Raw genomic sequence first — 16,783 nt, 5'->3', positions numbered from 1 at the left:
CCGGATGTGTGAAACTCTTAAGCATAACTGATTATGTTCACAGATGCCTGGCTTCATTTTTATAGTTGATTTCTAGAGGAGAAAAGACAACAAGTTGTATCTTTAACATATAGTGTTGGTTTCCTATCTATTTCCATAATTAGTTGGAATGCTTCAGCAGTCAAACTATTGTTCTTGTCTTTATTAAACTTTTTATTATTCTATTTCTTCCGTACCCTATAGAGGGGAAAGACTTCATATTTCAAATGTTTCAAATTTTTATATCTTTAAATACTTTAATGCTATTTTTGGTTCATCAGATCCTATGGAGAAAACTTTAAAAATCTTACAGTATCTTCATATTTTCAGAAAATTCAGCTATTTAATTTTTTTAATGTTCACATAGTTTTCCCCTATTGTATATTTTCAAATATTTTTTATCTTTTTCAAATTTTTAAATGATTAATTTTTTTTATGGAATAAAAAATGAATGGGATCCAATGGTGGAAATCTTCAAATCCGCTTAAACTTTTTAAACTTTAAAAGCTTACAATATCGGCATACATTCAGCTTAAGAAACAATCCCACCATTAAAATGTTGACGAAATTGTTAGCTATAACTTTATTATTCAGCTTTTTTTGATAGCTCTTAGTTATTTAACTGTCCCCGTTTTAGTTTTGTGTTTTTCCGCTCCTCCTGGAGTTTTCAATGGGTGTGTGTGGGGAAGTCTAGAGCTGTGACACATACTGTGAGTTTATCTTTATGATACACCTTTAGGTCGTTTTAATCACATCCAAGAAAAGAGATAACATTACTCCTGTATGAGCTGCTCCGTACTGGCTCTCTGTTAAATAAAGTTAGTGTCCTAACTTAAAAAGTCTTGATTGGTGATGCACCATCATATCTTATAATTTGATCTGAATCAGGTTCACCTGGTCCAGACCTAGAGATGCTGCTAGAGGCTTAGAGGCTGCTGGGGGACGCTTAGGATACACTGAGCACCTACCTAGACTGGTTCTTTCTACAATGGCGGCAGGTAGTTCGGGTGCAGTAGCGGGGATCTGCCTCTGCGTGTTTCTACTGCACATCGGACCGCTGTGTGGCGGCACCACTGATCGTGTGGATACATCGATGACCACGCCGGCAGCGTCTCTGGGCTACAAACATTTCGGCCATGGTCGGCATATTGTCTACGGCTCTTTCATATGGCACTCCTGGAAGACTCCATCAAAGAAAACAAAGGGTCTGAAACGAAAAGAGGAGAGTATTGGGCTGCTGGTTTTGCTGTCTCTGCTACTCTCGGGAGATGTACACCCATGTCCCGGGCCACTCAATACAACAACAGAAGCTATGCTGGCTGGGCAGCTAATGCTACCGCTAGCTTCACAGCTGGACTCACCGGTGACTCTAGCTAGGCAGCTAGCTTCGGGCTAGCCTCACGGGTCACGCGGAGGAATAGCTGCCTAGCAGCAGCATTGGCTTCGGGAGGCGACGGATCCATGCTGGGGACTGGTAGCGGATCCATGCACCGCTGGGGGTTTCGGCGGAGGACGGGGCTTCTGCACCGGAGAGGCGTAGTCTTCACACAGGACAGCAGCGGTACAGCGGAGTCATCGCCCGCCCGCGTCTCGGCGGTCTCGGCGGAGGACAGAGGGCTTCTGCATCTCCTGCATCGCCGGAGAACCACGTACCATCACGGAGGGCTAGCAGCACAACAGCGGAGATCATCACATCACGGGACATCATGAACATCACCAAACATCACGGCGCCACAAGCTACAGGCTAGCTAAACAGCTAGCTCTGATAGCAGCAGAGACTCCACTAGCAAGCTCTGAATGCTCCACCATCAACAGCGGGACCGAGGTAAAGTCCAGAAATCCAGTATTTAAAAAACACCGCTGCAAAAAAATGTTTCAAACATTGAATCATGCTAAAATAGTGTGGGATCCTCGGTGCAAGCCGAAGGGACTATTCAGTGGACACTTAAACTTTCGCAGCATTTCTAATAAACATGAACAATTAGAACATCTGCTGTTTGAGTCCAATATTGACTGTTTAGGAATATCAGAATCTTGGCTAAAACCGTCATCACCGTCCGCTCTTGTGTCTATGTCAGGATATCAGGTGTTTAGGAAAGATAAACTGAGGGGAAAAGGAGGGGGTGTGCTACTTTATGTGAGGGATACTTTCACCTGTAGGGAAATCAAACTCCCAGCTGACATTGCATTCGATTGTGTTGGTGTAGAAATCACACTATCTGAGGAAATGTCCCTCACTATGATTTGCCTGTATCGCCAACCCACCGCTAAGGTGGATTTCTATGACCAGGTAAAACTCCTGCTGAATTCATGTGACTCCAACAAAGAGATAATTATCATAGGTGATTTTAACATTAACTGGAATGACAAAAAAAATAGAAAAATCTTAAAACGAATCACGGATAAACACAACTTAATACAGCTGGTGGATCAACCAACCAGAATAACCAAAACCTCAAAAACTATGATAGATTTATTGTTTACAAACAAGGCTGACAGGATAGTTAAAACCTACAACTTCCTGACAGGTCTTTCTGACCACAATCTTGTCCTTTTTGCCAGGAAACTCACAAAAAAAAGGCTCATTGCCAAAGCTAAAACGCCTGCCTTGGGCTCACGCTTCATCCCCAAAAACCTGCAGCAACGTTTCATGGAGGCAATACAAATTATTGACTGGGGGGACACTCTGTCCTCTGAAGACATTGGTGTAAACAGTAATCTGTTTATATCCAAAATCAATGAAACAATGTCTTCATTCTCAAAGAAATGGGGTCGTAGGGAGAGGAAGGAGCACCACATTCCCTGGCTTAACATCGCCTGTAGGAATTTAATGAAAACTAGAGACCAACTATTAAAGCAGAGTTTGAAATCTGGACTATCTACTGACAGACTTAAATTCACTCATGCTCGTAACAAGGTGACTCAAACAATAAGACAGGCCAAAGCAAACTTTTTTATCAACATAATTGAAGGTGCAAAAGGTAACAGTAAAAACGTTTGGCAAATCCTAAATAAATTATTAGGTAAAGATAATAAACAGAAAAATAATACTATAGAATTAAAAATCAATGATGCCTCCATAAAAGACCCTGCTGTGTTAGCCAGCTCTCTAAATGAGTACTTTATAAATAGTGCTCTGGATGTCACAAAGTTCTTCCCACCATCTGAGGTCTCCCACAGCCCGATTGTGTATACAAATCCAGTCTTTGAGCTGGAGGAAATCACAGAGGTGGAGGTAAATAGTATAATCTCAGGATTAAGAGGTTCTAAGGCTAGGGATGCAGATGATCTAGACATCAACTTTTTTAAAACAAATATTGACGGTCTAATAAAACCAATTACTATGCTTGTAAATCAATCAATCAGCATGAGGGAAGTCCCATCATCCTGGAAAATGGCCACGGTAATACCGATTTTTAAATCTGGGGATAAGGAAATAATGTCCAACTACAGACCTATCTGCATCCTCCCCTGTGTCTCTAAGGTAGCTGAGAAATGGGTGTCAAAACTAATCACCAAACATTTAGACAAAGGTTTTGTTCCTCTCCACCCAATGCAGTTTGGTTTTCGTGCTCAACACTCCACTGAGACAGCTAACTGTGTCTTTGTGGAAAAGGTTAAATGTATGTTGGACACAAGCCCGTATGTGGGGGCGGTATTCCTAGACCTCAGGAAGGCTTTTGACACTGTTGACCACCAAGTGCTCCTGACAAGGCTGACTTATTTCAACTTTTCAGCAGACTCAATAAAGTGGCTTGAGTCATATTTGTCAAACAGAAAACAGAGTGTTTTGGTCAATGGTGCCAAATCCCCATACCTTGTCAACCCTGTAGGGGTTCCACAGGGTTCCATTCTTGGACCATTACTGTTTTCACTGTACATAAATGACTTACCTAATGTATGTCCTGAGTTAAATGTACAAATGTATGCCGATGATGCGGTCATCTTTGTACAGGGAAAAAATACTGAAATGATCTCATTGTGTCTCTCAAATGCTTTGGACAAGGTCCAACACTGGCTGAACAACATCTGCTTACAGTTAAATGCAAAAAAAACTGTATGCATGATGTTCAGTAAACGACCAGTCGTAATCGAAGGATCAAATGTGTTTTTAAACGGAGCTGAACTACAACTAGTCCCCCACTTCAAGTATCTTGGGGTCATACTAGACTCAAACTTGAATTTTAAAAAACATATTAAAAAAATCTCCAACACCATAAAATTCAATCTGCAAAATTTTAAACAAATTATACCCTTCTTAACTATTAATGCTGCAAAGTCATACCTCCACTGTATGATCTTTTCCCACATTGAATATTGTTTTACAAATTGGTCATTTGCCTGTGCCACAAACCTGAAACCAATACACCAGCTGTACAAGAGGGCAATCAAGGTGTTTGACAGAAAGCCTAATTCATACCACCACTGTACTATCCTTGAGAAACACCATTTCCTGAGTTTTGACAATTTAAAGTCTTTTAAAAGTATGGGTTTTATTTATAAATGTTTACATGGACTGGCTCCCCCTCCCTTAGGGGAGTTCATCCACAGAAAAAACACTGGACGCTCCACCAGGTCAGAAACTAGAGGAGACTGTGAAGTCCCCCATAGACGGACCACTTTTGGCCAAAATGTCCTCTCCGTTAAAGGAAGCTCATTGTGGAATAGCCTCCCAACTCAGATACGGGATTGTGCCACCCTCAACAGCTTTAAAGGTCAACTAAAAGAATGGTTGAGAAACACACAGACGTGTAATCACCGCTAAATGCACTTAAGCATAGGGGTATTCTCCTCTTGCACTTCATGTAGCACTTTTATCTTATCTTGTATTGCACTTTACATGTCACTGCTGCTATATTGTACTGCCATGTGGTAAATACTCATGTATGCTGCTCTTGCTCCTTTTGCATATCATGTATTAATATTTTTACAAATGTCATGTTATTATATATTGTACGTCAGGGACTACGGATGGAAATTAGCTCAAAGCTATAATCTGACATATTTACACTGAAAACATAACCTGTCTAAAGTGTTCATTAATGTGCATTGTCCCTCTTCAAATAAAACGATTAACTAACTAACTAACCTCCTCTTTTCTCTCACCTTATGGATGAATGTACATCTCTCCATCACACATTATTAACTCTGCTTCCTCCCCGGAGTTTTTGTGACAGCACGTCTCATAGGGTCCATTGGACCTGGCTGTGTCTGATGCCTCCTGCCATGGCCCTGGTGATGAGGCCCCCGTTGAATGTGTTGTAACTCTGTAATGACTCCTTCTGGTCACATGACATCTTTTGCTTCTGTCCATCCTGGAGAGGGATCCTCCTGTTGCTTTACTTTTTCCCTGTGAAAGGTTTTTTCTATTTCTTGGGAGTTGTTCCTGATCCGATGTGAGGTCAAAGGTCAGGGATGTCGTATGTGTACATAAAGCCCTCTGAGGCAAATTCGAAAATTGTGATATTGGGCTGGAATAAATTTAATTGAAAAGAAAAGAAACTGATGATGGTAGAGTAATACAGTAAGAACAGGAAGCACTGAAGCTTGAAGGTATTGAAAAATAATAAAACAAATGCATCTTTATTTTTCAATTGTCATTTTTGAATATCACTAGATAATTATGACATTCGTAATTCTTATTTATTGAAATATACGATTTACAGTTTTCTTTCTATTGCTAACATGCAATCAGTCCAAACTATTGTTTTGGTGGTTTCAGTGAGTTTTGGAGGTGAGATGAACCTAACACCAGGACATGGTCTAACCTTACACCAGGACATGGTCTAACCTTACACCCAGGACATGGTCTAACCTTACAACAGGACATGGTCTAACCTTACACCAGGACGTGGTCTAACCTTACACCAGGACATGGTCTAACCTTACACCCAGGACATGGTCTAACCTTACAACAGGACATGGTCTAACCTTACACCAGGACATGGTCTAACCTTACACCAGGACATGGACTAACCTTACCCCCAGGACATGGTCTAACCTTACACCCAGGACATGGTCTAACCTTACAACAGGACATGGTCTAACCTTACACCAGGACATGGTCTAACCTTACACCAGGATATGGTCTAACCTTACACCAGGACATGGTCTAACCTTACACCAGGACATGGTCTAACCTTACACCAGGACATGGACTAACCTTACACCCAGGACATGGTTTAACCTTACACCCAGGACATGGTCTAACCTTACACCAGGACATGGTCTAACCTTACACCAGGACATGGACTAACCTTACCCCCAGGACATGGTTTAACCTTACACCCAGGACATGGTCTAACCTTACACCCAGGACATGGTCTAACCTTACACCAGGATATGGTCTAACCTTACACCAGGACATGGTCTAACCTTACACCAGGACATGGTTTAACCTTACACCAGGACATGGTCTAACCTTACACCAGGACATGGTCTAACTCTACACCCAGGACATGGTCTAACCTTACACCAGGACATGGTCTAACCTTACACCAGGACATGGACTAACCTTACACCCAGGACATGGTTTAACCTTACACCCAGGACATGGTCTAACCTTACACCAGGACATGGTCTAACCTTACACCAAGGACATGGTCTAACCTTACACCCAGGACATGGTTTAACCTTACACCCAGGACATGGTCTAACCTTACACCAGGACATGGTCTAACCTTACACCAAGGACATGGACTAACCTTACACCCAGGACATGGTCTAACCTTACACCAGGACATGGTCTAACCTTACACCAGGACATGGTCTAACCGTACACCAGGACATGGTCTAACCTTACACCAGGACATGATCTAACCGTACACCCAGGACATGGTCTAACATTACACCAGGACATGGTCTAACCTTACACCCAGGACATGGTCTAACATTACACCAGGACATGGTCTAACCTTACACCAGGACATGGTCTAACCTTACACCAGGACATGGTCTTACCTTACATCCAGAGTATTGAAGACATCATTTTTTAAATAATTGTTGGTTTTGCCTGATTTGGTCAGAGCAGCCCATATTTTTACGGCATGGGTTCAAAAATAATTTTGTGAACTCTACTCAAGTTATAACAACATATAGGTAACATATTGTTCCTCTTGTTAGGTGGCAGAAGTTCAAGTGAATCATCCTCAACATGTGTGGTATGGTTTCAGAGTGATGAAGACAGTTGGAGAACAATTACACACAAAATAGGAGGATTTTTGTTCTTTTCTTGGCTACAATTGTGCGATTATAGAAAAATCTACAGATTTATAGGCATCAAATGTTCCCCTGTAAATGGAAAGAAAAGGCTCTGAGTTCTATTTTGGAATGGATTTGATTGGCCTTGATGGAATTATCTTGTTATAATTATTATTTCAGGCCTTTTCTTTTGCTCAACTGTAACTCAAACAATATGCCATGCCAGTCATGCCCGTCATGCCAGTCAGCATCCGTGTGCACATTAATCACCACAGCCATCTTTATTCATCTGTGCCAACACACAATAAAGCCGATTATGTTTCTTCTGAGTGTGTGACGTTGAGGCATGGGCGTCGTTAGGCCTATTCTAGGGGGGCTTCAACAATCTCCTGTGTGATGTCATTAAATAAAACTATTGTTTCTCACATGGACGTGTTATTCATAACTCTAACATGCTACATATGTGTGCGCTTTCTGGTTTATATATTTTCTCCCTCTTCAAATTACAATCCTTAGCCTATCATCTGTCTTCTGTGTCTTGTTTGGTGTGTTATTTTGAAGTCCCTGTCTCTCGTGTCCTCTGTTTACCTGCATTTCCTGTCCCTGTGATTGTCTCACCTGTTCCTGATTGTTTCCTTCTGTGTGATTGCTAGCCCCGCCCTCATTGTGTCCACCTGTGTCTCGTTCCCCAGTGTCCAATCACCTCCACCTCCCTGTGTATTTAAACCCTGTTTGTCTCATTGCCCAGTTTAGTTGTGTGAGTCCTGCTGTTTGGTTTGTGTGTAACCTGTTTTGGAGCTAAAGGAATAAATCTTCTGTGTAAACGGTTTTGGCATTTGGGTCCAAGCTCTCTCTAGCCTACGACACCCTGACATCATCATACTTATCGATATAACCCCGGGGCACTAGGACCTTGGGGAGGCTGCTGCGCTGGCTTTCTCACTCTGCCAAGTAACGTCTCTCGTCGACGACAGCCAGGAGTTTAGCTCAAAGTCAATGATGCGCAGAGTGAACTGGTAAGTCCAGGTCGTTACAGGATCTGGTAGTCAGTTGTTAACGATTATTACCTGCATACATTTAGGTTTACTTGAAGCAAATGAAAGGGAAGTTAGAAACTTTTGAGTGAATTCGAAATACAAGACATAACTATGAACATCTCTCTATTCTTTTCATTATTATTAGGGCTGTCAATCGATTAAAAAAAATTAACTAATTAATCGCACATTTTGAAATTGCGATTAATTAATCGCGATTAATCGCGCTTAAAAGTTGTTTCCTTCTTTTTAAAGACAAAACTTCACACAGAGCTGTGTTTTCAAAGAGGCTCCTACCTATAAAGTGCCAGCGAGGTATTTAATATCGTGGATGATAAATTGTTTCTTCAGTGAAACATCAGATTAGTAAAAAAAAAAAAGTATATTGAGACCCCATTGGTCCTGTCATCTTTAACATTGAACAGCAGCAGAACCAGTGGCCTTGATAACTGACTGACATTCAAATATGTCACCCTCTTTAGGCTGGGGGCATTTTATACATTTTTAAAAATAAATTAAATTCACCGTTTAAAGTCTTTTGCATGTGACACACCCCCACGTGTTATACATCAAACATTCCAGAACAATCTCAGCTCTGAAATGAGGCTCATTGTCCTCGCGCCGTGTTCTCTGGTTCTCTGACTGACAGGCTGCTAAATGAGCCTTACCTGTGAGGTGGGAGGTCCTTTGTGATTTACTTAGATTAAGATTCACAACGCTTCCCCCGCCTCAGCTCTGCCCAGACCGACCAGAGGCCGCCGCTGAAAACAAGCCATTGGAAGATCAATACAGCCTTGGACAGTAAACATGGAACGTTCATTAAAAATGCAAAGACGTGTCTTGATGAAGTCGTCTGAGAACAAATGCCTTTATAGATTTCTGAGGTGGGGGAGGGGGGTTTCAGCAGCTGAAGTGAGTGTCTTTCATAACAGGTATCCTCCTCCAGAATTGTAAACAGGTTTTGAACAATGTTCGGATGCATTTAGACAGAAGAAAACACGGACAACTCTCAGACTGTTACTGTCAATCACAGTAAGCCCGCCCTAAAGCATCCCCTGCTTTATGGTCTGTTAGACTCTCAATGACCGTAATGTACGAAATGAACATCATGCTGTGTTGAAGAAGACTAGAGATTGAGACATGAACTTGTGTAACAATGTTTACTGAGGGAATAAATCAAGAAGGAAGAAGAAGAGTCATTTTCTATATCTGTTCTTTACAATCAGACTTGGCCCCCTTGTGGCCAGGAAGGAGAATGCAAGTTCAAGGCACTTCCACCTTGTCTTTCAGGCCCGGTGGTCGCCACCTGGTCAAAAGGCAAACTATAATCTTTAGTGTCCAAGAATATGGAATTTTTTTCCTACGGCTTAACAAGTTGATTAAAACAAAGTGAATCACGATACATACGATAAATAGCACAACATGCACAAGTATAGACAACAATAACGGACATTGTACAACTTCATAAGGTGTGATAATGTCAGATGTTGTTTTTCAGTTTGTTTCTGACCCCAGTGGGCAAAAACAGAATGCAAAGACATTTACACAACAGTAGATACATAAGTTATACTGTATTCCCCTTGTTTTCAGAAGAAATTTTAAATAAAAGTGTCCAGACTATTACACATGATAACAGCTATCCTCTTTATAGTCTTATAGTTAGAGCTGAATCAGGTTCACCTGGTCCAGACCTGGAGATGCTGCTATAGGCTGATAGGCTGCTGGGGGACGTTTAGGAAACACTGAGCACCTATCTCCTCTTCTCTCTCTCCTTATGGATGAATTTACATCTCTCCATCACACTTTACTCTGATGTGAGGTCAAAGGTCAGGGATGTTTTATGTGTGCAGATTTTAAAGCCTTCTGAGGCACATTTGTACATTTTTGATATTTGGCTGTATAAAATAAACTGAATTGAAAGGTATAGGAAATTATCCTTTAACTTATTTTAGGATTTTATGTTTACATTTTTGTAAGCTGACGACATGATATTCCTGGCGATGTATTGTAGAACATTAGTGGTCCGGTCAGGCTCCCGTAAAGCGTCACAGCTCACAAGGTTTTGTTTTCCAGTTTTAACGTAGAATGGAAAAAAGCCACACAGCTGAAGAAGCTGGATGAAAATGGAGTGGGCCATGCCGGCTCTCCTCCGCGCCCTGAAAGGTGGTCGTACCTGAGATGTTCCAGGGACAGTGGATATATTTCGAGTAAAACATTTTCATGCAAGATAAGCTGGAAACGAATCCTGAAGGATAAGCAGAATAATGAAATTCCCGAAAATGTTGCGTGCATGTGTTGTGAAGCTGCAGGGAGCCGATCCAGCCTTATTATTTTTTGCCTTACTTTTATGGCTGCCATTATTTAAAAAAACATCTGCTGGAAGGAGCTCTGGAGATAATGCTTTCATGAACTTTAGATAAAAGCTACAGCACATTGCTGCAAACTGCTTTAGCATCGCGCATGTCACATCAAACAAACAGCCATATCTCTACCTCTGTTCCTCATTAACGCATGTAATAGACGGGTATTACAATATTTGAAAGAAACAGGATTAAGCAATAGAATTTGAAGCACTGACATTTTGAATCTCCCTTTTGTTTTGTTTTATTGATTTTGTTTTGTGGTTATTTTGTTGGGTTTGGTTTTGTAAGGGGATAGGGAACTCTGGTCCACACTCCACTACAGTAGGTGGCGGAAATGCACCGTTCACTGGATGCCATCCGCCAACAAATCTAAGAAGAAGAAGAAGAACGGAGCCGACCGGAAGTAGACGGAGACGGAACTCGGCCGTCGCAGCGCGAGTCGCAGTGACTCTTCGTATTCGGGACCAAACCGCGTGTGTCCTCCTCCCGCCACGTGACCCTGTCCGAGTGGACGCGGCGTTGTTGTTTCCGTCCGGATTGTCTCACGGTGTCATGACGTCATGACGTCAGCGTGCTAGCAGGAAGTAGACGGAGCCGAGCGCGTGTGGAGGAAACGTCTGTCCGTGAGTTCGTGAACATGTGTAACGTCCCAGAGCTGATATGTTTAGTGAACCAGCGACTGACTGCGGCTGCTGGAGAGATATGTGGGCTGTTTGAAGACACAGCAGAGCACGAGGAGGAACTGACTAGTTTAAAAGAGGAGCACGAGCGCCAACGAAAACGACTGGACGCCATGTTCAACCCGGAAGTCCGGTTACAACGAGCAGGTTGGTTACGTTACATTACATCACGTGTCATTTCGCACTGCGGTCAAGCCAGCCGCCACTTCGAAAAACACAGTCAAGCCAGCCCGCACGATTTTTTTCAGTACACGTATATACCAGGCATTACGGTGTGAGTGTGTGAAAACTGTTTTCAAAATAAGAGCGAACTTCCGGTGAACGTGATATGATGAAACACGCCTTTAAATACAGATATAGTGATAGATTAAACTAAATGAAGAGATGAAAAATCATGAATGGTATTAGTGATGAAGACATTAATGAAATAAAGTAATTATTCCAATATTGGGATATTCTGATTTAGAATTTCAAAATAAAAGCTAAAGAAAATCACATTCATGCTCAAATGTGTGTCTAATTTCAGAATAGATTTAGAACACAATGGTGCGTTGTTACAAAATACTTTCACTTCTGATTCATGGTAGAGTACCTCAAGGTGTCATCCAGAGATAATCAAGACATTCTGACGTTTGATTTCTAAATGAAAGCACTTCATAAAGAAAATAATAGTAATATATTTCCAATATTTGATATTTCTTTGAAGCAAATCTGTAACTTTCTTGATAAAAATTACACTGCAGTCTTGTTATTGGTGACCTCAGCTAGGCCCCTGATTATTTTCATGAGATATTACTGTGTAGATTTTGAAGAAATTCAATTTAAAGTTAGCGAAAAATAAATATTATTAATATTATGGCAATATTTGGATTTTATTTTAAGCAAATGTGAAACTTTCTTGATTAAAATTACACTTGAGTCTTGTTAATGGTGACCTCAGCTAGGCCCCTGATTATTTTCATGAGATATTACTGTGTAGATTTTGAAGAAATTAAATTTAAAGTTAGCGAAAAATAAATATTATTAATATTATGGCAATATTTGGATTTTATTTTAAGCAAATTTGAAACTTTCTTGATTAAATTTACACTTGAGTCTTGTTAATGGTGACCTCAGCGAACGAATGACAGCCGAGAGAAGAGGAGCCTTGAGGAACCCCAGTAGTGAGAGGACAAGGATCAGACACAGATCCTCTCCAAGTTACCCGGTAAGTGCGGTCGTTGAGGTAGGAAGAGAAAAGGGCGAGTGCAGTGCCTGAGATCCCCAGGTCCTGAAGAGAAGAGATAAGGATCTGGTGGTTCACGGTATCAAATGCTGCAGAAAGGTCTAGAAGGATAAGGACAGAGGAGAGAGAGGCTGCTCTAGCAGTGTGAGGCTGCTCAGACAGCAAGGAGGGCAGTCTGTCGATTGGCCGGCCTTGAATCCAGACTGGTGAGAAGGTTGTTGCTGTGGAGTTAGGAGGACACTTGGTTAAAGATAGCTGGCTCCAGAGTTTTGGAAAGAAAAGGAAGAAGAGAGACCGGTCTGTAGTTGCTGACTTCAGATGGGTCGAGCGTGGGTTTCTTCAGGAGAGGGTTGACTCTCGCCTCCTTCAGAGAGTTGGGGAAACAGCCAGTTGAGAGGGAGCTGTTAATAAGATGGGTGAGAGGTCAGGAGCAATAGCCTGGAGAATGTGAGATGGGACGGTGGTCGGTCGAGCGTTGGTCTCCAAGCTAAGAACTTGATTGGGAGACAAGGGGGTGAAAGAGGAAAGAGAGGGGGATGAAGAAGAAGTTGGTGTTGGTGAAGTGATAGATGGATTAGTAAAGGAGGAGCGTATGTCGTCTATCTTGTTTGTAAAGTGGCTCGGTGAAAGGGTGGAAGGGGGAGGTTGGAAAAGATAGAGAAGAGTTTTTTGGGGTTAGAGAAGGTCTTCCGCTTGATTCGATTTGCACCATTTCCTTTCCGTCGCTCGCAAGGTGGCTCTCTCGGCGAGCACCGAGTCAGACGACCATGGAGCCGGAGAGGATTGTTGCGAACCGGTCGTGTCTTAAAAGGACAAAGAGAATCAAGAGATGAAGACGGGGAAGAGAGGAGAGTGTCTGTGGCAGAGTTAGGCTGCATGAGTGAGACGGAGTCAGTTGAGGGGAGAGCAGATAGGACAGAGGAGGCCAGAGAGGAGGGACAGAGTCTGTAGATATGGGTGGGTTATCAGTACCAGAGTGAGAGAGTAAGAGATGAAGAAGTGGTCAGAGACATGGAGAGGGGTCACAGTGAGGTTAGAGGTAGAGCAGCTTCTAGTGAAAATGTAGTCATGGTGGTTGCTGGCTTTGTGAGTAGGAGGGGAGGGACTGAGTGAGGTTAAAGGAAGACAGTAAGAGTAACAGGTCACATGACTTCTCTGTCTGGATGTTCAAGTCACCCAGAAGGATGAGCGGGGGGCCGTGTTCCGAGAAGTTCGACACGAGGACGTCTAGCTCTTCCAAGAAATCTCGCAAAGAACCAGGGGGACGGTAGAGAACAACAATGTGTAGTTGAACCGGATGAGTAACCATCACAGCATGGAACTCAAAAGTCAGTGGGATAAAAAGTGGAAGCGGGTAGAGAGAGAAACACCATTTGGGTGAGATGAGTAAACCTGTAGCTCCACCCCGACCAGAGGGTCTGGGTGTGTGGCTGAAGGAGAAGGCAGAGGAGACGTGTGATCCAGGTCTCAGTGAGAGCCAAGAAGTCAAGTGACTGCTCCATAACGAAGCCAGAGATGAAATGGGCCTTGCGGTTGGCTGACTGACAGTTCCAGAGGCCTCCTGTGACAAGGTGCTGGGTGTGAGTAGAACGGGTAGGAAAGATGTTTCTTTATAACTTTAAACTGTCGGAAACAATTCTGGAGGAAGTATTCACATCATGTACTGAGGTAGAGTTACAGGTACTGTACTGCAGTATGTAAACACGTTCATACTTTTTATTATGATACATCACAAAGGTACATATTGTACTTTTTACTGTAGGCTACTACACCTCAGAGGTACATGGTGTACTTTTCAGATGACCGTTTTTCTTCCTTTTTCTGTGTCATGACTTATTGATTTCACTTCTGATTTTATTTTGTTCAGGTTCTCCCAAAAGAAACCTGTCCTCACTCATTGATAAACCTCTTGAATATTACAGTTCAATATGAGATTCTTAAGATGTATACATGTATTGTATTATTCTGCACAGACGTCCAGCAGCTGTTGGTGACTAAACCAGAGGTTCCCTCTGAGCAGCATGACTGGAGCTCCAGTCTGGACCAGGAAGACCCAGAGCCCCCACACATTAAAGAAGACCAGGAGGACCCAGAGCCCCCACACATTAAAGAAGACTTGGAGGACCCAGAGCCCCCACACATTAAAGAAGACCAGGAAGACCCAGAGCCCCCACACATTAAAGAAGACTTGGAGGACCCAGAGCCCCCACACATTAAAGAAGACCAGGAGGACCCAGAGCCCCCACACATTAAAGAGGAACTGGAGGACCAGGAGGACCCAGGGCCCCCACACATTAAAGAAGACCAGGAGGACCCAGAGCCCCCACACATTAAAGAAGACTTGGAGGACCCAGAGCCCCCACACATTAAAGAGGAACTGGAGGACCAGGAGGACCCAGGGCCCCCACACATTAAAGAAGACCAGGAGGACCCAGAGCCCCCACACATTAAAGAGGAACTGGAGGACCAGGAGGACCCAGGGCCCCCACATATTAAAGAGGAACAGGAGGAACTTGGGATCAGTCAGGAAGGAGTGCAGCTTCAAGCGCTGGAGGAGGCTGGTATCAAGTTCCCATTTGCTCAGTTCTCAAAGTCCACTAAAAAAAAAAAACATTTGAAAACAGAAAGAGATGGTGAGGAAGACGGATCCAGATCAGATCCAGATAGTCCTTTACAACCGACTGCTGATCAGACTTCCCAATCCTCTGAATGTGAGACTGATAACAGTGATGATTGGAAGGAGACTCAGAAACCTCTGTCACATTTAAACCCTTTGCAAAACAATGCAGTCCTTGAAAGTGACGTGGACTGTAATACTGGAAAAACATCAATTAGCTCCTCTGGAAGCTTTGGCCACAAGAGACACTCTGGAGTCAAAACAGGAGAGAAACTATTCAGTTGTTCAGTTTGTGGTAAAACATTCAGACAAGCGCACAATCTGAAACGACACTCAACTGTCCACACTGGAGAGAAACTATTCAGTTGTTCAGTTTGTGGTAAAACATTCAGACTAGCGAACAGTCTGAAACTACACTCAACTGTCCACACTGGAGAGAAACTATTCAGTTGTTCAGTTTGTGGTAAAACATTCAGACTAGCGAACAGTCTGAAACTACACTCAACTGTCCACACTGGAGAGAAACTATTCAGTTGTTCAATTTGTGGTAAAACATTCAGACAAGCGCACAGTCTGAAACTACACTCAACTGTCCACACTGGAGAGAAACTATTCAGTTGTTCAGTTTGTGGTAAAACATTCAGACTAGCGCACAATCTGAAAGAACACTCAACTGTCCACACTGGAGAGAAACTATTCAGTTGTTCAGTTTGTGGTAAAACATTCAGACAAGCGCAGAGTCTGAAACTACACTCAACTGTCCACACTGGAGAGAAACTATTCAGTTGTTCAGTTTGTGGTAAAACATTCAGACTAGCAAGCAATCTGAAACTACACTCAACTGTCCACACTGGAAAAACAAATTAGTGGTACATTTTTCTTTAAAGAATTCTCTTCTCTGTGATTTAAGAAAATCACTATTGATAAGATCATCAGAAATAAATGAGACATGGTTAAATACTTAAAAACCGGAGGGTTGAATAAATAAGTTCATTCAGCTACGTTGTTGTTGTTCATGATAAGGTTGAAGAAGTTTTCTCTGCCAGTCTTGACCCAATATGAGTGAACACTGAGTGTTTTATGAGTTCAAAGTCTGTGACATCACAGTCGAGGGTTACGCAGGTGTGTGTGTCTGTCGATTATTTAAAAAAATTACTGAACTGAATATGTGTGATCATTTGACCTGAAGCACTACTGGGCCCTGTTTCTCGTACCTGGCTAACGTAGTTAGCTGGATCATTTTCAGGATGAGATCACAAGTGAGGCTTTTCGGTTCAACAAAGCAAGTTTGGAACTAGAATGGGCACTCGGTAGAGCGCATACCTTCGCATATCACAATATTGGGCATTGAATTATGTACATTTTGGCATTGGTTGCATGCCAATTGGATAAAAATTGACCGCTATGGTAAAAAGAAGATTTTGACCTTTTCATGACCTTTGACCCGATCGATCCCAAAATCTAATCAAATGGTCCCCGGATAATAACCAATCATCCCACCAAATGTCATGCGATTCGGTTTAATACTTTCTGAGTTATGCGGGTAACACGCATACAAATAAATGTTTCAACATTTGGAAAATACAGCATCAGTATACTGTGTAGACTCTATACTGATGCTGTATTTTACGACTGTGCCAGAGAG

General features: G+C 42.4%; 1 protein-coding gene across 2 annotated transcripts in view; it reads left to right on the top strand.

Annotated features, from left to right (window-relative positions):
• The window catches only part of LOC130200337 (zinc finger protein 287-like), a 30,566-nt gene extending 14,263 nt beyond the window's left edge, over positions 1 to 16,303 (top strand). Inside the window, exons 1-2 of one of the 2 annotated variants that reach the window (XM_056424546.1) lie at positions 11,044 to 11,443; positions 14,495 to 16,303. In XM_056424546.1, the coding sequence (XP_056280521.1) occupies positions 11,254 to 11,443; positions 14,495 to 16,005 (1,701 nt within the window). In that variant the 5' untranslated portion in view covers positions 11,044 to 11,253 and the 3' untranslated portion in view covers positions 16,006 to 16,303. Of the gene's footprint in view, positions 1 to 11,043; positions 11,444 to 13,635 lie in introns of those variants that run through there. The other variant, XM_056424547.1, reaches the window with a different exon arrangement.
• Positions 16,304 to 16,783: the final 480 nt, after the last annotated feature.

Source organism: Pseudoliparis swirei, chromosome 10 (genome assembly GCF_029220125.1).
Source record: "Pseudoliparis swirei isolate HS2019 ecotype Mariana Trench chromosome 10, NWPU_hadal_v1, whole genome shotgun sequence".
In the NCBI taxonomy this organism is placed as follows: domain Eukaryota; kingdom Metazoa; phylum Chordata; class Actinopteri; order Perciformes; family Liparidae; genus Pseudoliparis; species Pseudoliparis swirei.
The sequence above is the reverse complement of the archived record's forward strand: the minus strand, read 5'-3'. Positions and strand labels throughout refer to the sequence as shown.